The sequence below is a fragment of the Myotis davidii genome, unplaced genomic scaffold (genome assembly GCF_000327345.1).
Source record: "Myotis davidii unplaced genomic scaffold, ASM32734v1 scaffold449, whole genome shotgun sequence".
NCBI lineage: Eukaryota > Metazoa > Chordata > Mammalia > Chiroptera > Vespertilionidae > Myotis > Myotis davidii.
In genome coordinates this window covers 4,734,394-4,759,494 of record NW_006383007.1, presented here as the reverse complement: position 1 = coordinate 4,759,494, position 25,101 = coordinate 4,734,394, and the positions used below count along the sequence as shown (strand labels likewise).

Sequence of the window (25,101 nt, the reverse complement as noted above, 5' to 3'; positions counted from 1 at the left end):
TGTCTCTCTCTGTCTTGTTACATCTGTATTTATACCAGTTGATTCCAATCCTATCAATCTCTATTCCAAAGGTTAGGGCATTTCTTATCTCCATTCCAGGGAGTAAAGATTATGTACTTAAGCATGATTGTTCGTAGTTAAAGTGATTAATTACCCGCCTGGCAGTTAAGAGGTTTTATTCCCTCCCTAACTTCAGGGGGAAATCCCTACCTGGGGAAACAACCTTTCTCAGAGAGGTTAAAACACATAGTGCCAAGAAGGTGACCAAACATATTAAGAACAGTATGCCATATATGCCAGGTCCCTTGAAACAGCAAGGATGGACCGGCTCCCGGCACCCCCCAACCCACCCCGGCCTTTCCGCTGCAGTTTGACAATCTGTTTGAGGCAGCTCTGCCTCTGTAAGATAACTGACTTTTTTATTGGGAGTTCTGCATGACCTTTGACTAAAAGCATACCAGTTCTGATTTGTTCATTTTCTGCTTTATTATTATTAACATTTTTTTCTTAGGGGGACTGGCTGTATACCTCTCAAATGATGCCGTTTTTGATATTTTAAATGGCTGAGGAGTATTTGAGAATCTTTTTCCAAATAAGGTTTTCTTTGGTATGAAACTAATTGATCAAACTTGGGCCAAATAAACCTTTTGATCTTCAGTTGCTGAGATGGATTACTCTAAAAACTCTTTTAACATTAATTTGAGTATTTAATGGATTTTTAGAAATGGTATAAATGCCATCATTTTAGGATCTAGCTCACTGGAGATTTGAAGATATTTTTTCAGTATCTGTTTATATTTTAAAATCTTTATTTCTTTGTGTGCTTCAGCAGTTTTTAAGTCTATCAATAGGGAAAAAAATGGGAAGAAATAAGATGATCATCAGACATGTCAAAGATTTAAAAGTTTTATGAGTGGGCATTGGAAAGGAGTTACCTATAATTATGTGACTTAGTGTTGCCTGAATGCAGTATACTTTTGAATTGAAACATGGTGAATGAGAACGTTGGCTTCTAGTTTTGTGTCTCATATGACTTATATTTCAGATTTTTGAAAGTTGAGGATATGTTAAAATTGTTTAACTCACATCCACATCAGGAATATCCTTTATTCAATTATACATCAATAAAAAATGTCCTTTTAAATTTTGTTACTTACATTTTTTTCAAATAATTTTGTTCTTCTCTTAAAACTATTTTGAACCCTAGTAATTTTTTATTTTTCAACTTTCATTGCAGTGCCTGATCAGCTTTCTCGCAGGAGAACGACCATGGAGGTGGTGCCCGCTGAGGTGAATAGCTTGCTTCCAGAGGAGATAATGGACACTGGTATAACGTTAGTGGATGATGATGGTATTGAGGCTGTTATTGTTTCATCCCCAATCCCCATGGAGACAGAACTGGAAGAAATGGTCAACATAAATTCTACTGGCGACTCTGCAGCCACGCCCATTTCCACGGAGCCAATCACAGTGTACAGTAACCACACTAACCAAGTGGCAGTGAATACCACAGTTACTAAAGCAGATTCTAATACCACAGTGAAACCAGCTTTTCCAAGTGGCCTTCAAAAACTTGGTGCTCAGACTCCTGTGACTATATCTGCCAATCAGATTATTTTAAACAAAGTATCACAGACATCTGATCTTAAACTTGGCAATCAGACCCTTAAACCAGATGGACAGAAGTTAATTTTAACAACTTTGGGCAAGTCTGGTTCACCAATTGTTTTAGCACTACCCCATAGCCAACTACCCCAGGCTCAGAAAGTTACAACTCAGGCCCAGTCAGGAGATGCTAAGTTACCACCGCAGCAAATTAAAGTAGTTACCATTGGAGGGAGGCCAGAGGTGAAACCTGTCATTGGTGTCTCAGCATTGACCCCAGGAAACCAACTGATTAATACTACAGCTCAGCCCTCTGTGTTACAGACCCAACAGTTAAAAACAGTACAGGTAAAAAGGGGGCTTATGAATTAAAATGCATGTTAAAAAAATTAAGTTGATTGGTAGTTGTGTTTGTAGGATAATTAAATGCTTAGCTGTTACTGAATTCTTTTGAATGTTGTGTTTAGTAATTGTGTGTGGGTATTGCGTTTTTTTCTGGTAAAGTTTGATATGTCTAATCCTTTGGATATTTTTGCTAGAGAACTTAGAGCAAACTTAATTTTGGTTAAATTCCAGATGAGTGTATTTATAGCTTTGTACTCATTTTTAAATGCATTTTATTCTTTGTAATAGTTTGATTACAAGGATGTTCTGCTGGTATAAAGATGCCACAATTGCTGATGGGCTGTCAAAAAATCATTCAGACATGATTTTTTCAGTTAACAGATGGCCAAAGTCTAGGAAAACTTGCTGCTCTGAGAAATCCTTCGAGTCTGAAATAGTACATACTAGCCAGTGTGTGCCTTTCTTTGGCGTTTACTGTCCATTTTCATCACTCATGTTTACATATTGGAAAAGGTAGTGCCATGTGATGGGAGGTAACACATAGGCTTTAGAGTTGGACCAACTAGGTTTGAGTCGCCTCTCTGCTACCCTGACATCTGTGGAACTTTGGATAAGTTACTTATCATCTCTGAATTTTTTACTTTAGCTGGTAGAAGGTTATGTGAGCATGATGAAAGTACTTCTAGTTTTCAAAACTTTGAGGATCCTTCAAAATGGTACCTATTATCAGTATGAAAAGGACTTTAACAGAGAAGGTTCACAGAACATTTATTAAATGGCTTCCCATTTTTCATGCCCAAGTAGGCCTTTTTTTGGTCACCACTACTCTTAGAAATATAATGACCCACTTAAGACCAGGGAACACAAATACATTCCCTGTTTGAAAGAATTGCCTTTTACAAAAAAGAAGGCAGGATTTAGAGAATTAAAGCAGGTGTATAAAGAAATAGGAAGGTTTGGGAAACTATCCACTCTCAGCTGATGTTAGAAATAATGTTTGGTTATTATGTCATGGGCTTTTTATTTAAGAACTTTGTAAGATTTCTCAAACCTTGTAATTTGCCCATGTCCCTTCTAGTACTATTAAATACTGTGTTCTTTTCTGTTCATTGTCATCTCACTTATCTCTGACTTCCTTTTACTTACTTTGATGAAGGTCTCTTGAATGAGTTATCACCATCTAGCATCTTGTCCTCAGCTTTTAAAAAAATTAGTTTTGAAACTTGTTTTTTATTGGGGATGTGGCTCATCATCATTTCACAGGAAACTGATAATGTAAATCAGAATGTCATTTTTTTTTTCATTTGCAAGAGCAATGTATACATACTGTTTTAATGACCAATTTACTTGTATCCACTAGTTTTTTACTATAATCACCTAAGTACTGACAATAAAAACAAAGACTGGGAACTAATTCTTACAACTTCTTTTATTGTTGTTACTTTAATAAACCATAATTCTGTTTATGAAGAATAACTTTGGTTTTAAAAAAACACCACAATAACAAAAACAAAAGAAACCCTGTTTAGGATATTACTCTACTTGTCCAGTTATTTTTAGGCAACCCAAGTCCTTCTAACTCAAAAGTAATCTACAAAGCTCTGAAACACAAAAAACAATAAGCTACACATCTATATGTTTCCTGCTTAGGTACCAGAATATTTGGTTTATTATTACATGGTGTATATGATTCTCTGGTTTTTTTCCTAGACAGTCCTCAACGTTGTCTTAAGTTTAATGAGTATTGAAACTGTTAGGGTATGGTCAGCAGGTAAGGGTGGAAGAAGGAGACCCATCTTGAAAAATGAAGGAAAGAGGTGACAGTTGAGGCCAGAGGCAGTAACAAAGAGGTATAGTCACACTTAATTACAGATATATAAACACTTTCCCATGTTTCTTATGCATAGTATAATAAGAGAAATAAATAACTAGCAGTATGGAACAGCATTACTCCAAACTAGTTCGTGTACCTATACAACCCGGTGCCAAAAATTAGCTGTATATATTATTTGATCAGATATTTGGCTATTTGTAAATTTCCTTTTTGATTCATTTTTGTTTTAATCTGCTGATTGGATACATTTGACATAAATGATCCTTCATGTTGTTGTTGTTTTTTACTTAATAAAGTAATTTTGTTCTAGGGTAGTTTATAGAATTCATAATGTAAAAATTATGGTTCCTTAACTGAACTGGAAATCATTATTTTTCAGCAAAGCTCCATTAAAAAACGTAACTAGAGGGCAGGTTGAGATTGTTCATTTGATAAATTATTATGCTTTTGGTTGTATTGTTTTTTTATTGGTATGTATTCATATAGTCAGATGATTGTGAAAGTCAGTTAAAAATAGGTAAATACTTTAAGTTCCTAATCTTTATAGATAAGATTATTTATTTTGAGACATGGATTTTAAAAATATCAATATTTCTACCTCTTGAGATTATTAATACTAAGTCAATAGATGACAATTTCTGACTCACTTTAGAGTTTAAAGCTTGTAAACACATTTGAGGAAAATATCTCCTGTATGTCTCCCAAATTGAATCAGTGTTTTTTAAAGTACAATTATGAATTTATTTGGGTATAAATAATTTATCAGAGTTTTGCTAGCTGGGTATTTTTAAATGTAGTAATTGATCCCATGTTTTTTAAAAAAGTGATTTATATTTCATTTTGTTTTGTCAGTAATATGTTCTCAGTGTAAGAAAGTAATATATGCTAAGTGTAACAAAAGGTTTTATTTAGTTTAATTTATAGTTTGATCACAAGCTGATAATTTAGTTCAGCTTCTGGTATATTTGTGTCATTCAAGTTGGTCATATTTATTTATTTTGAGTTATTATTTCCAATAATAAAAAGTACTTTCAAGGCCTCAATTTTCATATCTGTCCAAAGATAAAATTAATATTTAATTCCCTTCCTGCTCTGAAAGTCTGTGATTTTTATTATATCTAAGTTTCTGCTTCTAACTTTTAGAAGAGGCTATGTCTTTGCATACATTGATAATTTCAATATAAAAACATTGGTAATTCTACCTTTGACTTGTGAAGAATTTTAGTTCAGGTTAACAGTGAGCCAATATATAACCTAAGATCAGAGATGACTAAAATGTTCTCTCTTCAAGGAACTCATAGTCTTGTAAACAGTATCTTACTAAATAATATTTGAGTGGTTTTGCCTTTAGAATAGTCTTTGTTTTGCCCAAGATGGCTCTTTGTATCCGAGGGCATTAACTTATTCAGTTCTTCATTTATCTACCCCTGATATGTAGATCTAAAGCTGAACATAAAATCATAAGCACATCTTTAATGTGTATTTATATTTTGTTTCCAGGGGTCAATCTAATTACATTTACACTATTCTCTCTTAACTTACTTTGCTCCATCTTTTTATTATTGAATAATTTGTTCTTTTGAAAAAGAATATTGCTGTGTCATAGTGTTTTATTATTAAATGTTTTTTAAATAAACTTATTAAACATTATTTTAAAATATTAATTTGTTTTTCAACATATATCTATATCCCAGAGACTAACATAAGGATTTACAGTGAAATGCAAAGGTATTACTATATATTGGCCTAAGGGTGTTATAATAATACTCTAATTAATGGCTATATCTTAAGTGTTTTTAACATTAATACTTAGATATATTTTGTTAAGTGAACTGGCTTCATGTGTACTTCTGATTACCAATCTTTTGTTTAATTGTGATTGAAAAGGTGTTTTATAGAAACAAATGGTCTTCATAGTTATTTATATATTTCAGATTGCTAAGAAGCCTCGAACACCAACCTCTGGTCCAGTAATCACGAAGCTGATCTTTGCAAAACCAATTAATAGTAAAGCAGTTACAGGACAGACAACTCAAGTATCACCACCAGTCATTGCAGGTTATATTTCTTTATAGTTTATTAAGCTATATATTTATCTTTGTCTTATGGTTATAAAAGGCTCTTCTGCCACCTTGAAATGTATTAGTGAAATAAGCTTTCTATAAACCAAACTTGTTAATAAGAAATGTTTCACTTATTAAATGTGTGCTTCAAGCAAAATGCCTTATCTCAAAATTAGTCCATTACTTTAGTCTCCTTAGTTTGGGGTAGAATTTTACCTTGAAAGTAGTACAAAGTCTTAAACTCTAATAATATTAGCTATTAGTGTTTATAATGTGCCCTGTACTGTTCTTAGCTCTTTACATATAGTGGCTTCTATAATCCTCTGACAAATCTGTGAAGTAGATACTAATACCAGCCCTATTTTGCCATTGTGGAAATGGAGGTACTCATCTAGTAAATGGCCACCTGGAGTTTGAGCCTAGGCAGTTTGTCTCTAGAGCACATGTGCTAAGTCTAATAGTTTTAAATTAATACACATGGGAGTATAGTATTTCATGGGTTCTGTTTGAATTTTTGGTTTCAGTATTTTAATATGTTCTATATGCAGTTTTCTATGAATAGAAAATTGTCACAATGATGCAGTTACTTAAGTTATAACAGAATTTTAGCTATATTTTGCCAGCAAATTCCATAATGTGACCCAATTCTCTTTTATTATATACTTTAAAATTTGTCATCAGGCTGACCGGCGTGGTTCAGTGGTTGAGCTTCAACCTGTGAACCAGGAGGTCACAGTTTGATTCCTGGACAGGGCATATGCCTAGGTTGCAGCTCGATCCCCAGTAGAGTGTGTGCAGGAGGTAGCCAATCAATGATTCTCTTTAATCATTGATGTTTCTATCTCTCTCTTCCTCTCCCTTCCTCTCTGAAATCAATAAAAATATTTAAAAATTTTTGTTGTCACTCAATAACTGTAAGATCTCAGAAATCTTTTTTAAAAAATTGATTTTATAGAGAGAAGAAGGGAGAGAGAGAGAGAGAAACATTGATTTGTTGTTCCACTTATTTTATGCATTCATTGGTTGCTTCTTACATGTGTCCTGACCAGAGATCGAACCCACAATCTTGAGGTATTGGGACAATGTGCTCTAACCAACTGAGCTACCCGGCCAGGGCTAGACCTCTTTCTTGATTTTATTATTTCATTCTCTTTATTCTAGATTATCTTCCTTTGTACTCCCAGTCTGGCAGTTCTTTGACTTTGAAATCTCTGATCCATTAACCCTCCCACTTTCTTATTAATAATCAGCCCATTCCTGTCCTCACAGTCTTCGTTATTCAACATGGAGTCCATGACCCATCATTATCAATCCCTTCCAAACACCATTGATGATCTTTTCCTTGTCTCTTTCTGTAATAGCTTGGTTAAGTCCATCTTTCTTCTTAACTCCTTGCTTGGCAAGCAGCTCAGTATTTCTAGAGAAAGTCACAAAGCCATGGTGACTGGTCTTTAATTCAGAGTTAAACTGACATGACTCTTCACCAATTTAGAGTTCATTTCTAATTTCCATTGTGCTATAAGGAAGCACCTCTGGATGGTAGACTTTGACTAGAGAAGTTCAAATGCTAATTACCCATTCTATGTGCATTCTTTTAAAAATATTTCAAAAAAAATATATTTTATTGATCTTGTACAGAGAGGAAGGGAGAGGGATAGAGAGTTAGAAACATCAATGAGGGAGAAACATAAATCAGCTGCCTCCTGTACAGTCCCTACTGGGGATGTGCCCGCAACCAAGGTACATGCCCTTGGCCGGAATCGAACCTGGTACCCTTGAGTCTACAGGCCGACGCTCTATCCACTGAGCCAAACCGGTTACGGCTCTTTTAAAAAATTTTTTATTAATTTTGGAGGGAGAGGAAGAGGGGGAGAGAGAAAGGGAAACATCATTTGTTGTTCCACTTATTTATGCATTCTTTCTTTGATTCTTGTATGTAACCTCACCAGGGATCAAACCTAAAACCTGGGAGCATGACACTCCAACCGAGCTACCAAGGCCAAGGTTCCTTTGTGTATTCTTGATGAGTGTGCTTCAAATTTTAACTAACTGTGGGTGGGAGAAGGGGTATAAATTGAAGCCACCTACTACTGTCTTTGGTAAGTTTACAGACAGCATAACAGTAGGCAACTCTGAAGTCAGTGGCCATGATTTGCCATTTTCTTGAGGTTTGGAATTGTGTGTAAGGAGGCTGCTCATTTTAGCAAATGAGAGAAGGCATAGAAAGATTGTGATGTGAAGACAGTGTTGGGTGAGTGCTTTCTTTCTCTTTTGTCCTCAAATGAGATTTGTGGTGGATATAGGAGGCTGGTGTCCTGAGGACTGCATGGGAGGCAGGTATAGACCCAGAGGAAAGATTGGAAAGGATTGGGATTTGGAGCTGTTTAGGAAGTGGGCTTCAGTTGGCTGAAAGTGAGCAAGGCTTGGATGTATTGTATAAAAAGGGGCCTCCAGATCCCTCGGAGGTTTTTCATAGGTGAAACTGGTTAACCAGGAGAGGAATGTCTCAGTACAATATTCTTTACTGTTTTGGAGTTTGAGAGAATCCCTTAAATTTTTAAAATTATGTGGGAAAATTGTATACTACACATGTGGTGTCTGCAAAAGTGTCTGAATGTATTTTTAGTTAATGTCCTGGTTTCACCTCTTACATTTGATTATAATGTGACTATCATTGCTGGGTCTTTGGGTCATTTATAACGTGTTGCACACCGACTATAGCTTCATCTTTAATTACAGAATTTATTAGCCCTACCACAATGCATTGAGGTAGACTTCTATTAAATTTCACCAGAATTGTTGATGTTAAAGTTCAGTTTGGAGGGATAATTTCTACTGTTAACTAGTTCTTTATAGCCTTTTAAATTCATGAAAACCAAATTTTAAACCATTGAAATAGCTCTTCTGTTGCATTGTCTTATTCAAAGAGACCTATCTTTATTTTGTAGCTAATGATCTTTCAAAGTACATTTAGATGTGTTTTTTTTATTTTTTTTTAAATATATTTTATTGATTTTTTTACAGAGAGGAAGGGAGAGAGATAGTTAGAAACATCAATGAGAGAGAAACATCGATCAGCTGCCTCCTGCACATCTCCTACTGGGGATGTGCCCACAGCCCAGGTACATGCCCTTGACCGGAATCGAACCTGGGACCTTTCAGTCCGCAAGCCGACGCTCTATCCACTGAGCCAAACTGGTTTCGACTAGATGTGTTTTTTTTAAACGACTTTGAGCTCATTGAAGATGGATATTTTTTTCTGTCAAGATAAACTTATGTTTGTAAATATGTGATTTTTCTGAAATGGAAATCTGATCTTGTCACACCCTTGCTTAGAATTTTTTGGGCTATATCCATTTCTGGGCTTCGATCCATTAGGATTAAGTTCAAATGCCGGTGCTTTCTTAGCATTAAAAACATTTTTGATCTCATACATACCTTTTTCATTTTTACCTCCTGTCAGCTCCAGATCTACTGATTTAACTTATTTTAAGAGATTACCAAATGAACTTGCGATCTTGGCACTTTCCTTTTACCTGAAATGTTTTTCTTTGCTGTCCTCATGGCTAACTCATCCATTTTATCTTTGGATTACCTCCTGTCTTGAAAGCTTTTAACCCCTTACTCTGACTATCTTCTATGTATTCCCATAAAACTTAATCATACCTACCAAATACTTTAATTAGGCTTCTTTTAAATTTCACACGAGTTTTTTAGAATTTCTTTTAGTCATACTATATTATAATATTTGTCTTTCTTGTTTGTCTCCCTATTAAATTCATTATTTTTTTTTTTGTTAATTCTCACTTGAGGATATTTTTCCCATTGATTTCTTAGGGGGAAGGGAGAGAGAGGGAGGAACATTGATGTGAGAGAGACATATTGATTGGTTGCCTCCTGCACTCCTCCTGACTGGGACTGGGGAATGAACCTGCAACCCAGATACATGTCCTTGAGCAGGAATTGAACCCATGACCCCTAGATCCCCAGTCAGACATTCTAACCACTGAACAACACTGGCCAGGACTCATTCTTTTTTTTAGAATATGTTTTTATTGATTTCAGAGAGGAAGGGAGAGGGAGAGAGAGATAAAAACATCAATGATGAGAGAGAATCATTGATCGGCTGCCTCCTGCACGCTCCCCACTGGGGATGGAGCCCACAACCAAGGTACATGCCCTTGACCGGAATCAAACCTGGGACCCTTCAGTCCACAGGCCGACGCTCTATCCCCTGAGCCAAACCAGCTAGGGCTCATTATTTTTCTTAATGGTAATTTTTTTTTGTTTTATCGTCTAGTTTTTTTTTTTAATTAATTTTTTTTAAGTTGTAAAATATATATAGCATCACGTTGACCGTTTTAATCATTTTTAAGTGGATAATTCAGTGGCATTAAATATATTCACATCATGGTAAAACCATCACCACTGTCCATCTCCAGAACTCTTTTCATTTTGCAAAATGGAATCTCTGTACCTATCTATAATAATAAAAGCATAATATGCTAATTAGACTGGATGACCTTCTGGCTGGAGCCAAGGCTGTGAGGGAAGCCCAGGTCCCAGCTGCCAGAGGGAAGCTGGTGCTGGCAGCCGGGGAAGGAAGGCCTACTCTTGCATGAAGAATTTCATGCATCAGGCCTCTCGTCCTGTATAATAAAAGCTTAATATGCTAAGGGTCTGGTCGACCAGTTGGGCATTCCACCAATCAAAGTGTAACATGCTAATGATATGTTAAGGTCGCTCAGTTGCTCGCTATGATCTGCACTGACCACCAGGGGCAGATGCTCTGACTGGTAGGTTAGCTTGCTGCAGGGGTCTAGCTGATATGGACTGAGCGAAATGGGCTGGACATGTCCTGGAGCCCTCCCACGGTCCCTCCCCATTGGCCAACCTCCCGTTTCCCTCCCTGGCTTCTATTGTGCACCGGTGAGGTTCCTCAGCCTGGCCTGCACCCTCTTGCAATCTGGGACTCCTCAGGGGATGTCGGAGAGCTGGTTCAGCCTGATCCCGCAGGCCAGGCTGAGGGACCCCACTGGTGCACAAATTTGTGCACCAGGCCTCTAGTTAAATAATAACTCCCCATTTCTATCTCCTTCCAGCCCCAGCAGAGACTTTCTATCTCTCTCATTTTGACTTTGTCCTTTTATGACTGGCTAATGGTCCATCTGTGTGATAGCATGTGTGTATGTAGCACGTTGATGGTAGTTCTTTCACCTCTGTCCTTCCAGTATCTAGCAGTTTCTGGCACAAAGATGTGTTTCAGTAAATGTATTGTTAAGTGAATATGTATATTATGGAAGCAGTGCAGTGGTATGGAAGGAGCTATTGGGAGACTTGTGTTTTAGTCATGGCGCTTTCATTTTCTCTTTGATTTTGGGTAAATACCAAGTATCTGTTCGTCTTATTTATGTTAAATGTTGATACCAACCACTGCACAAGACTTTTGAGATGGTTAAGTGAAATACAGAGGTCCTTATTATCAGAGCTCCCAAGGTACAAGGTTGCTACAGTGTAGTAAACTTAATCAATGTGAAAATATTCACTAATGAATTAATCTCTGATAGAATTAGTCCTCACTCAGATATATTAGCTCTCTGTCCCAAACTGCCCCATCTGTAGCTTTTTGGAATGTGTCTTTTGATTCAGGTGGATGACACCTGACTAGATTATAAATGCCTTGCAAGTTGATTTCAGGGTGAAATTGTATAACTTGCATACTTGCTTGCATTTGTCTACAGAGCTAAGGATAAAAAGGGATTTGGAGATTAGATAATCAGAGGTGCTATCTTGATGAAAAACAAGCAGGCCGCTCAGTTGATTTGATTATCCAGCACCTGCTTGAAACACTTTCAGTGACTAAAAACTCATGTGTTGAAACAGTCAATTTCAATTGGAAAATTTTGTTAGTTTTTTCTTAGAGCTAAGCTGAATATTTTTATTTCTATGCATTAGTGCTGTGCAGCTGATGGCTCTAATCCTTCAACTTGACAGCTTGTAATCTTGGTTTTCCTGCCATATAAATAATCTCTAAATTCAGAAGTTTTAAAAAAAATACCCAATTTTTATTTTTCTACTTAATCTTCATGACTTTCTGCATGTCCATTGTGGATTTAGAGAGGGGGTTTCATCTCAGGAGTCTCTTAGGATTCAGGTTGATAGGGGAGCCATCATCTCAAATGTGGCAGAGAAAAAGAGCTTTGAAAGGCCTTCCACAGGAAGTAAGTGTTCTGGCAAAGAAATGAAACACCTCACTAATACTCATATTTCATTGGCCAGAACTAGTCACATTGGTCCAAATCTAACCACACGGAATGGGGAAGGATAGAAAGTGCAGTCCTACCAAGTCCCCAGGATACTTGATGAACGGCACTAATGACTATCACACGGTCTCATTTTTTATTTTAAATCTTCACCTGAGAATATGTGTGAGAGAGAGAGAAAGGGGGAGAGAGAGAGAGAGAGAGAGAGCCATCGATTGGTTGCCCCCTGTACATGTCCTGACTAGGGATTGAACCTGCAACCTTTTGGTGTACGAGATGATGCTCCAACCAACTTAGTCACTTGGCCAGGGCATTACACAGTCTTTTAAGAATTTGGAGATATATCATGTCTTTGTATTCCTTGTCTATGATAAGAATTTTAGTATTTCAACTCATCATGATATGATTTCTAATTCCCTAAACTCTCTAGACACACTACAGTTTTTTTGTGTGTTGTTGCTGAAGGGTGTTGTCCAGAAGTGAACACACTATTTCTGTATTCTTATTGGAATCTGGCCAGGAAGATTTTTTTTTTCCTTTTGGCAGTCTAAAATCAGACAATATTAAACCATACGGTGTCCAAGTTAGTTCAGTAACCATGTTTTATAAATGTGGATTTAGTCATATCCTGTGGTTTAAGTTCAAAGAGTAAGACAGCTGTAATATAGTAGAAAGCAGAGATTGAAATTTTAAGACTTCAAATACTGACTTTCAGGATCTGTGTCACACAGGGCATGTTGCTTAGTTGTCCTGAGCCTATTTTCTGATAGATTTATCAAGATTGATGAGAATGTGAGCAGCAGTGCTTTCCTGGACTTTATTTTAAGTGGTAATAAGATACTAAGTGTTGTTAAGAAACACTGTTTTGCTTCTTTCTTCTTAGGTTCATCATAATTCAGTAGGAACTCACTTGAGTGTTGAAGTTCATATTTGAATACATATGAAATAGTAAACATATACTACAGTCCTTGTGAGGTAGATCCTCATCACATACATTTATATATTGTTAGTATAAAAAATCAAACTGATATGCTGCCTCTCATTTGCAGGTAGGGTTCTTTCACAGTCTACTCCTGGGACTCCATCAAAGACCATAACAATATCTGAAAGTGGTGTTATTGGATCGACTTTAAATTCTACAACACAGACACCAAATAAAATAGCCATCTCACCTTTGAAATCGCCAAATAAGGTAAAAAATTGAACCACAAATGCCAAGTATTGTGGTCAGTGCCTTTATTTTCTTATAGTCTCTTTAGATACTTCGGTTTTAATATATTCCCAATAGACATTCAGTGAATACTGGGTTAATTTAGTAATCAAGGATACATGACATAAAACACGTACTCTATACACATAGTAACCTAGTAATCATTTTGCATGCTAAGAAGATTTTCATGGCCTATATGAATATGGGTACAACAAAACTCTTTTGATTGTGGTACATTATGTGTTTAGCTCTTTAGTTAATATTAGTGCAAAATTACTGTCTTTGGGTAAGTCACATGTATGTATAATGCTATATAAATCAAAATTACTGTCTTTGGGTAAGTCACATGTATGTATAATGATATATAAATCTAAAATGTTTAATGTAACTTTTTTTTTTTAAAGGGGAGAATGATGATTTTTATTTTTTTAAATATATTTTATTGATTTTTTTACAGAGAGGAAGGGAGAGGGATTGAGAGTTAGAAACATCGAAAAAAATATATCTTATTGATTTTTTACAGAGAGGAGGGTAGAGGTATAGAGAGTTAGAAACATCGATCAGCTGCCTCCTGCACACCCCTACTGGGGATGTGCCCAAAACCAAGTTACATGCCCTTGACTAGAATTGAACCTAGGACCCTTCAGTCCACAGGCTGACGCTCTATCCACTGAGCCAAACCAGTTAGGGCATAATGTAACTCTTTTTGATAAAATACTCTGTGTCTTATACTTAAGCTGTACTGTCTTTGGGTAAGTCACATGTATGTATAATGATATATAAATCTAAAATGTTTAATGTAACTTTTTTTTTTTAAAGGGGAGAATGATGATTTTTATTTTTTTAAATATATTTTATTGATTTTTTTACAGAGAGGAAGGGAGAAGGATAGAGAGTTAGAAACATCGATGAGAGAGAAACATCGATCAGCTGCCTCCTGCACGCTCCCTACTGGGGATGTGCCCGCAACCAAGGTACATGTCCTTGACCGGAATCGAACCCGGGACCCTTGAGTCTGCAGGCCGAAACTTTATCCACTGAGCTAAACCGGTTCTGGCGAGAGCTGAACTTTTGATGAGTTAGCAGAGTACCCAGAGTACTAGAAACTGCCATCAAATGCTAGTAACCATATTATCAGAGTTTTGAAGTTTATGTTCAATTCATTCAAAGCATTTGAAAGCTTTTCATAATATGTTTTATTTTATGGTGGCAGAGCACCTATCATTTTACTCTTAGGTCAAGTAAGCAGTCTTAGCTCACTTTCTTAAATTATACAGATTTCATTATACCAGAATGACATTTTGAAAAGATATGTTTTAAAGGACATATTCAGTTGGAAACCCAAGCATTATTATTCTGTAAGATACCACCCTTGTGATTCTGAAAACATACTTCCCTTTGTACCTGCCTTTTTCCTTAAGTTATTACTGTTCATAAATAGAACAAACATTAACATTTGCCTTACATTTTTAAAAAAGTCTAGCTACTGGTTTCTTGAATATAATGTATAAAGATGATGTCTCTAGCAGTTTATTAAAATGGGATTCTAGCTGCATAATAGTATAACTACTAGTATTTACTTAAATGGAATTAATTCAACAGATATTTGAATGCCTCTGTATGCTATCCATAGTGATAGGAACTTGGGATAAAAGCATGAATCAGATAAGTTTTTAATTTTAAGTAATTCAATAGGAAAGTTGGATTTAAACATTAAGAATTGCCCTGCAGCCTTAGCCAGTTTGGCTCAGTGGATAGAGCATCAGCCTGTGGACTGAGGGGTCCCAGGTTCGATTCTGGCCAAGGGAACATGCCTGGGTTGCGGGCTCGATCCCCAGTAGGGCGTTCAAGGAGGCAGCCAATCAATGATTCTCTTATCATTGATGTTTCTATTTCTCTCTCCCTCTTCCTTCCTCTCTGAAATCAGTAAAGAAATATATTATATATAAAAAAAAGAATTGCCCTGCAGAATCATTAACTATCACAGGTGTACTGATGAGCTCTGTTGTGTGTGTCAGGGAAGGTTTGTACAAAGGAGGCTATTCTTGAAAGGTATTAACCTTAAAGGTGGCTTGGGTCTTAGTTATAGGTGAGCAGAGGAGGATTTATGGGTTGAGGTAATACTTACACAAAAGTCTAAAATCGTGGCCTTTTCAGGGAGCCGAGATGCTTTGGTATTGTGAGAATAGAGGGTACTAAAGTTAATAGAAAGTCATTGCCTTCAGGGGAGTTTAGATTCTATTATTCTTAAAGATTTTCTGTTGCTTCCCATTGTTGCTAGGATAGTGGTTCTCAGCCTTGTCTACAAATTGGAAATCACTGGGGGATCTTTAATACCATTGCCTGGTTCTTATCTCTGGAGACTCTGTTTTAATTGGTCTAAAGATTGGCCTGGAATCAGAATTTTTGAAAGCTCTCTCAGTGATCCTAAACTACTCCTCTAGGATAATATGAGGTTTACATTTTTAAAAAGATGACTCTTGAAACATTATGAAAGATACCGGAAGGTAAGCCTAGATTCTGGGAGGAATACTTATGTTAGCAATTCTCAACCTTGCCTGCATTTTGAAGCACCTGGGGACCACTTGAAAAAACTAATGGCTGGACCCCATTTAAATCAGAGTGTCTAGGCTGGGACCTACGAATTAAACTTAATATTTTGAAAGTCTAAAGTTGAGGCTAGAGTAGAGAATCACTAAGTTAGATTATTATAGTAATTCAAATATGAGCTAGACTAGTAATTAAGGGGCTAGGAAAAGATGTGTTGAAAGAGGTTCAAGACATAATGACTGGATGTTAGGGTCTTACTCCTAGATTCCTGACTTGAATATCAGAGTAGATGGTGGTACTGGACTAATATGACTAATATATGGGCTGTACCTGATAGCATAAAAATAGGAACTAGCTATTTTCTCTCATCCTTTACTTTATTATTACTTTTTAATATATTTTAACTAGAAGCCCGATGCACGAAATTCATGCAAGAGTAGACCTTCACAGCTGCAGCGGCTGCCTGGATCCCTCCCTCGCAGCCGCAGTGGCTTCCTCGATCCTGCCGCTGCAGCCCTGGCTTCGTCCAGAAGGATGTCTGGTCTAATTAGCAAATTATGCTTTTATTATTATAGATTGATTTCAGAGAGGAAGGGAGAGAGAGATAGAAACATCAATGACGAGAGAATCATTGATCGGCTGCCTTCTGCACGCCTCACACTGGGGATGGAGCCCGCTACCTGGGCCTGTGCCCTGACCAGGAATCCAGCTGTGACCTCAGGGTTCATAGGTCGATGCTCAACCACTGAGCCATGCCAGCTGGGCTCATTCTTTACTTTAGCCATGCCATGTTGGATCTTTCTTCCCTACCTCTTGACCCAAGGTTATTTTTAACTATAAATCTTACTCTGGTGATTAAATTTACATAGTTATGAAAGTCCAGTCAAAAGCTTCTATCCTGTTGAAAGCTTCTTCTCTTTACTCAGATCTGAGTTGGCTCAGGGATCATGTAGTCGAGGAGTGTGATCTTCACTCTCTTTTTTCCAAAATATCCATTCCATGATGATATTATTATAACATATTTTTTTTTTTTTCAGAGAGAGAGGAAGGAAGAAGGATAGAGAGATAGAAACATTGATGAGGGAGAAACGTCATCGATTGGGGCTGTCTGCTGCCTGCCCCTTTCTGGGGATCAAAACTGCAAACCTGCAACCGGGCATGTGCTCTGACCAGGAATCTAACTGTGGTCTCTTAGTTCCTGGGTGGATGCTGAATCACTGAGCCACACGGGCTGGGCTGTTTCTTCATTCTTATCCCTTTTTCCCCATTCTGCTTTTGAATTCTAATTGGAAGGAAGATTAGAAGAAAAAGGACCAAGTTTTATATGACTAGGACTATTGTATTGTAATACAGCTGTCAGTGCCCTCTTGTGACAGGCGTCCAAGTATGGATTTTTAGAGTTGTGCATTTAGGAAGGTTTTTGGAGACTCCTGTGGGTATGTCCTCATTGTCCAGTTCTCTGTTGTGTGATGCACACACCAGCTACCTTTGACAAACTCCTCCTGGCCCTCTCTTTATCTGCTGTAGTCCCTACAGCCTGTTACTGCTGTGTGTCCTTATTTCAGAAGACATGTTTTTGGCTCACCAAGATTCTTTAGCCCTCTGTAACATCTTTTATTTGGCTAATGGAAAACCTATAGAATAGTGATAGAAGTACAGCTTGCCTAAATGCTGTCCTGTCCTTGCTCTACCTTTTTAAAAAAAATTATCACTTTGACCCTATCCAGTGTGGCTCGGTTGGTTGGACATCCTCTGGTACACCAGGAGGTTGCCAATTGGATTCCCAGTCAAGGGCATATGCCTGTGTTGCAGGCTCGATCCCCAATTGGGGGGTGTACAGGAGGCAGCTGATGATTGTTATGGCAGCTGATGGATGCTGTGCTCTCACATTGATATTTCTCTCCCCTTCTCTTCCCCTTTATCTCTCTAAAAATCAATGAAGTATTCCAAAAGTATTTTTTCTTTTGTACTCAGTTCTGAAGGGTGTAAGAACTTTGGTGATCTGGTGTTAATATTTGTACCCCAAAATGTGGGTTCACTAAAAATGAGAGAACTCATGGATAGGGAGGGACAAGAGGGTGGTGATTGTGGGGGTCTGTAGGTGGGTGGGTGGAGGTGGAGGAGGGTATAGTGGGGATAGATGGTGATGGGGAAAAAATAAATAGGAAAAAGAGAACTAAATAGATGTTTGATAAGTGACATGAGAAGATCACTGCTGATGAGAGTATAATTAGTATAAAAAATTCATTGGTTCTATTTTTAGTTCTGTGGAGTTTTCTAGTGGACCCATTGAAGGACTTTTTCACCTCTGGTAATTGTATTTATTTTATTTTCATTTGAATCTTTATATCTTATAGTTTCTGTCTCTTGCTGTTGTCTTCCTTTCCCACTAGGTTTGTTCATATTTTAAAGTCCTTATCTGATGGTTGCAACATCTAGGTTATTTCTGAGTCTGCCTTTCATTTTATTATTAGAATGACTATCTGGTGTCTTTTTTGTTATTGTTGTTTATTAAATGTGTTTCTATTGATTTCAGAGAGTGGAAGGGAGAGGGAGAGAGAAACATCAATAATGAGAATCATCAATCAGCTGCCTCCTGCACACCACCTACTGGGGATTGAGCCGAAACCCCGGCATGTGCCCTGACCAGGAATCAAACTGTGACCTCCTGGTTCATGGGTCAAAGCTCAGCCACTAAGCCATATGGCAGGCCGGGTGTTTGTTTGTTTGTTTGTTTTTTAATTTTTGCATTTTTACACTTATACACATCTGGGGTGGGGAAATCATATTCTATTCATAAAGGTAGGTGACTTAGCACAAAGAGTGAAGCTGGGCTGTTGATTTATATAAAATCTGATCTAAAGGCTTCAGGATAGTTGAACTTTTGGATAATTGAAGTTCAAGAAAAGTAAAGGTTACTTGGGGTGGTGAACACACAATATAATATATACATATGGTGTATTATAGAACTGTACATCTGAAACCCAAATAATTATATTTACCAATGTCACCCCAATAAATTCAGTGAAAAAAATTCCTAGTTATTAGAGGAGGGAAAAAAAAAGAAAGGTAAAGGTTCACAGAGCTTAGGTTCTGGATAATTAGATCAAAGAAGCAATGGTCAGAAATCCTTTTTTTTTTTTAATGGTCAGAAATCTTTTTTTTTGTTTTTAATGGTCAGAAATCTTGAAACACTTTTTTCTCATAAATTTAGTCTTAGAGTTAGTAAATATTCTTAAAATGTAAGGCCTGTCACACGTTATGTGATGTTGATGGCTGCTTTTTCTTTTCCCACTTAATTTATTTCTTTTTTTTAATTTTATTTTTCAATTATAGTTTATATTCAATATTTTATATTAGTTTCAGATGTAATTTTTTCTTTAATGTTTTAATAATGGACATGAGTACATCTTCCAAATGTCCTACTCGTTATTTTTGATAGTCTCTGCAAGTTATCCTGGACATTCTTGAATTCACCTCATGTATACTTTTTTTCAGTTTTGCTTCCCTATCCAGGGAAGTGAGTACTCCTTTTTTTTGGGGGGGGGAGGGGGGAGAATCGGGAAGGCTTTTATTTGGCAAGCAAATCTTTTGTTTGCCCTATCTTTGGTAAGTAGTTGAATCATCACATAGCTATTTAGAATGCAGAATGTACTCAACTCCCATGTGAGGAATTTCAGAGCATAAGCTATGTACAGATGGTTTAAGAAAAGTTCCTTTTCTAATTTCTATAACTTTTTGAACTTTTCCTACTTCTAGGTCTTCTAGCTTGGGTAGAATTCTGTGTTGCTTTTGTAATTAAATGATAGATTCAACATGTTACTATAGTTGCTTTATCATTTATCTGTCCATTACTCTATCCATTAATGTGTTTTAAAAATGCGTTTCAAAGTAAGTTGCACAAGTTCAATATACTTCTCCCCAAATATTTCATCTAGCATACCATTAACTGCAATTCACTGTTTGGAGGTTTTTTCTTTTGAGGTAAATTTACATACACACACTGAAATATCCAAATCTTAAAAGTATCATTGGATGAATTCAGATACAATGCAGACATCTATGCTATTCAAAGATTTAAAAAACCTTATGCCCTGGCCAGTGTGCTCAGTGAGTAGAGTGTTGGCCCACATACTGAAGGGTTGCGGGTTAAATTCCTGGTCAAGGGCACATACCCAGGTTCGGATTCCTGGCCCAAGTTAGGGCAAGTGTGGGAGGCAACCAATCAGTTCTCCTCTCTCTTTCCCCCCCTCTTCTTCCCTTTCATTCTCTCTAAAAATAAATGGGAAATATCCTAAAAAAGGCACTTATCATTTGATATGTTTTGATAACAAGCTTTTTTGACATATTTCTTAGAAATTAAAAAATGAGATTAAAACTTGCTTATAGTTCAGGTAGATTCTAGTTTTTTCTTTCTACTAAGTTGAAGGAGGATTTAAGTGAGTTTCAGATCATTAAAAGTAATTTTTATGGTATAATACAATGGGATTTTTGGTAAAAATTCAAAAGAAAAGTATTAATGTGTAAATATTATTTGAAAATATTTTTCAGCATTTATATTTATAAAAATATAGGAAGAGAATTGGTGCTAGAATTCTCACTCTAGCAATATGTAATGTTCACCTTTGCATACATGAAGGTATCTTTTTAAATGAGTTCTATCATCCATCTTATTATTGGGAGATGCATTCCAGTAAAATTTTTTTATAATAATTGCAATTTGTAATAAATTTGTATTGTTTTGATTAAGTGTATACAATAGTTATATTAACTCAATCAATATGAAATTATTTAACACTTAGAGCTGTACATAATGGTAATAGGAAATGTTTTTAAAATTTCAGTTTGTATATCATTATGATAAAAGAATTTAAAGCATAAAATGTTAAACTACATCTGTAATACTATCAACAATAAAGATAAATTTAAAAAATAAATAAAATCTAAAAAAAATAAATAAAATTTTTAATAAAATATTAAACTAAAATATACAAGTTCACAGAGGAAAGGGAATAATATATACTCCCGAATAGTAAAGAATGGTTTATTGTATTTTAATAATATTGCTGGGTATCAAGTCACTATGTTGATTTGATTCCATAAAATATATTACAAAAAGTGATACAACAGCCCTGGCTAATGTGGTTCAGTGGTTTGGGTGTCATCCCATGCACTGAAAGGTTGCCAGTTCAATTTCTTGTCAGGGCACATGCCCGGGTTGTAGGTTTGATCCCAGGTGGGGGTCATGCAGGAGGCAGCCTATCAATATTTCACTCTCACATCGATGTTTCCCTTTCCCTCTCCCTTCCTCTTTGAAATCAATAAAAAAATTTTTTTAAGTGATATGACAGTTTTATTTTAAAATGCCAATATTTATAATATGCTAGAAGTTACAATACACTGAATGATGTTATTAATCTCCCTGAAGATTATGTCCATTCCAGCCAACTGGAAGGGAAAAGACATGGAAAAGCACATGTGGGAGGTTTGTATTTATTTATTAAAAAATGTTTATATTGATTTCAGAAAGGAAGGGAGAGAGAGATAGAAACATCAATGATGAGAGAGAATCATTGATCAGCTGCCTCCTGTATGCCCCCTACTGGGCATCGAGCCCTCAACCAGGCATGTGCCCTAGACCGGAATCAAACCTGGATCCTTCAGTCCACAGGCCGACTCTCTATCCCCTGAGCCAAACTAGTCAGGGCCCTATGGGAGGTTTTTAGGGGCCAGACCTGAAAGTGTGCATATTACATCCATTCACTTCACTTCACTTTTAGCTAGTGAAGTGAGACTTACCTTACTGCAAGGGAGGCTAGGAAATATAATCCGGCTATATGTCTGGGAACAGAAAAGAATATCAGCAACAATCCATCCATATCATATTCTTATATAGCATTATAATGCTACTAGATGCCCGATGCACAAAGATTCGTGCAATAATAGGCCTTCCTTCCCCTGGCTGGCTGCACTGCCTTTGCTCTGGCTCAGAGCCGTCTTTCCGCCTTCACGTTGCCCAGAGGCCTGGAGCAGCCGGGGCGGGGCGGAACACCTGCAAGCATTCCAGCCCGGCCACTGCCATCTTTGTTATGTCAGTTTGCATATTCCCTCCTTATTGGTTGTGGGCGCTGCCATATTTGCCATGAAGAGATGGTCAATTTGCATATTCTGTCTTTATTAGATAGGATATTAACACAGGTAATTGGCATTAGTTAGGCAAGAAACTGGGAGCTTGAGCAATAATGGTTTCCTGTAATAAAGAGACACTCTTCTATTCTGTGTTTGTCAATGGCCATCAATATTTACTGAGGTCTGTGTGTGCCCCGTGCTGAGGCTGTGGGAACTATTGAAGAGCTTACAATGGTTGGGCAGACAAAATTGAATGAAGTAAGCCAATAATGAGTAATGAAATAGGTGCTAAATTGTGTGGTATAGACTAGGTGATATGAAACTAAAGAGAAAGATAAATCCTGGTATCCCTTCATTCACCAATCACCAAATCCTTATTGAATGCCTACTATGTGTTGGAGTTGTGCTCTTTGGGGAAACTGTAGAGAGCAAAAATAGGCAGGTGGAACCTAAAATCTATGGAGGTGTGACATGAATCAAATAATTATACAAACATGTAAAATTGCTAAAGCAAGAAAAGACATGTGATAGCACAAGGTCCCATATAAGGGGATTCAACCGCAGTTGGGATGAGTTGAGCAAGCATCCCTGAGCTAAGGTTTTGTGTAGATTTGAATTACAGTGGATGTCAGCCACAAGAGTAAAGGACTAGCAGTGAAATAGGTAAGATGTACACATGGAACAGTAAAACAGCCTCTCTGATTAGAATTAATAATGCTTTAGAGGGAGTGGAGAGCGTATAAAGAGAGTTAGATTATGAGGATTTTTTAAAAAAATATATTTCGATTTTTTACAGAGAGGAAGAGAGAGGGATAGAGAGTTAGAAACATCGATGAAAGAGAAACATTGATCACCTGCCTCCTGCACACCCCATACTGGGGATATGCCTGCAACCAAGATACATGCCCTTGACTGGAATCGAACCTGGGACCCTTCAGTCCGCAGGCCAACGCTCTATCCATTGAGCAAAACTCTCAACCTGTGATCAATTGGCTGCCTCCTGCACACCCCCTACTGGGAATCCAGCCCACAACCCGAGCATGTGCCCTGACCAGGAATTCAACCTGTGATCTCTTGGTTCATGGGATGATGCTGATACAGGAAAATTGGACTAGAACGAGTGGTGTTCCTCTGGGCAGGATGGTTCCCAGGCTCTTTTCCGGTGGATTCGAAGAATGAAACCACGGATGAAAGATGGTATAGTAAAAGGTGGAAATTTATTGAGGAATAAGCACAGACTCCCACATGGGGAGGGAGAAAGAGTCCTCTGTTTTTGTGTTTTTGTTAATCCTCACCGAAGGATATTTTTCCATTGATTTTTAGAGAGCGTGGAAGGTAGGGGGAGAGACAGAGAGAAACATCGATGTGAGAGAGAGACATTGATTGGCTATCTCCCGCGACTGGGGCCAGGGATCAAGTCTGCAACTGAGATATGAGGTGTGTGCCCTTGACCAGAATCGAACCTGCAATTCTTTGGTCCATGGGTCAGTGCTCTATCCACTGAGACAAACTGGCTAGGACCATCTTTTTTTTTGTACACTATGTTTGAATTTGGGATTTAGATAAACTTGTGAATGATTGATATTTCTTAGTTTCGTCATCTTCCTACTTTTCTTTTCACAACCCCCCCCCCTTTTTTTTTTTTAACAAAGTTGGGCCCAGCTGGCATGGCTCAGTGGTTGAGCATCAACCTGTGAACCTGGAGGTCACAGTTTGATTCCCAGTCAGGGCACAAGCCCGGGTTGCAGGCTCAATCCCCAGTGAGGGGCATGCAAAAGGCAGCCAGTTAATGATTCTCTCTCATCACTGATGTTTCTCTCTCTCTCTTTCTCTCCCTTCTTCTCTAAAATCAATAAAAATATATTTTTTAAAAAAGAAAAAGAAAAATTGGGTTGTTTATATCCTGTAATTTTTCATAGTCTGGTTTTTGCTGGTTTTATTCCTGTGGTGCTGTTTAGTTTCTAGAAATTCGGGAATGGAACCCAGACGGCTCCTGTATCTTTAGACTTCACTGTGATTTTTGCAGATATTTCCTGTGGCTTTTCTTTTTATTCTCTTAAAAGTGTCTTTTGAGAGCAGAAATTTTAATTTTAATAATGTTTGACTTTTCAGTGTTTTTCTTTCATAGTTTGTGCTTTTGGTATTCTATCTAAAAAATCATCACCAAACCCAAGGAAACCTAAATTTTCTCATTATCTTGTAGGAGTTTTAATCTTGTATTATGCTGGTAAGATCTGTGTTGAAATTCAGTTATTTGCATGTGCACGTCCTGTTTTTCCAGCACCACTCGTTGCAAAAACTATCCTTCTCCATTGAATTGCCTTTGCTCCTCTGACAGATATCAGTTGACTATATTTGTGTGGGTCTATTTCTGTGTTCTCCTGTTTAATCAGTCATTTTTATTCACTGCCAATTTAACTGATTAAAAGATCTCACTAGATTTATATTTCAAAAAATTACTCATATCTTTGTGTCTTTTGGATTCCTCTTCTGTGAACTCTGATACTCATTAAGTGGTTTGTCCTTTTTTCCTTGTGAACTACAAAAAAAGTCCACAGCATATTAAGGTAATTAATCCTTTCTTATTAATGTGGTTATAAACATTTTCCCCAGTTAACTTTGTCTTTCTTTTTCCTTGCAGAAATTTTGTGCACATAACATTACTCAAAATATTGCATAGTATCTTTATGTATGAATTTTGAATTTTTGAGCGATGCTTAGACAGGTTTTTTTACTCCAGTATATTTTTTAAAGTATTCATCCAAAATCATTATTTGGTGCCCTGGCCAGGTTGCTCAGTTGGTTAGAGTGTCATCCCTTGCTCCGAGAGGTCGCCAGTCTGTTCCCAGTCAGGTGGGTTGCAGGCTCAGTCCCCAGTAGGATGTGCAGAAGGCAGCCAATCGATGTTTCCTTCTCCCTTTCCCTCTCTCTCTCAAAAAAAAAATCAATAAAAACATTTTTAAAATAAGAGAAAATGTATCAGTTTTAAAAATAAATAAAAATTAAAAATGTTTTTTTAATGTTATGTATACTTCTATTCAGTTTACTAACTGATTAAAAAATACTTTCATGTTTCTTAGAGGCAGATGTGTAACCTTAGTT

At 37.0% G+C, this 25,101-nt stretch overlaps 1 protein-coding gene across 5 annotated transcripts in view; it reads left to right on the top strand.

Annotated features, from left to right (window-relative positions):
* Positions 1 to 25,101, top strand: part of LIN54 (lin-54 DREAM MuvB core complex component) — a 65,843-nt gene that overhangs the window by 16,180 nt on the left and 24,562 nt on the right. For 3 of the 5 annotated variants that reach the window (XM_006778215.2, XM_015557656.1, XM_015557657.1), the window contains exons 2-4: positions 1,238 to 1,290; positions 5,719 to 5,842; positions 13,160 to 13,302. In XM_006778215.2, the coding sequence (XP_006778278.1) occupies positions 1,238 to 1,290; positions 5,719 to 5,842; positions 13,160 to 13,302 (320 nt within the window). Of the gene's footprint in view, positions 1 to 1,237; positions 1,954 to 5,718; positions 5,843 to 13,159; positions 13,303 to 25,101 lie in introns of all 5 variants that reach the window. The other 2 variants (XM_006778213.2, XM_006778214.2) reach the window with 1 other exon arrangement.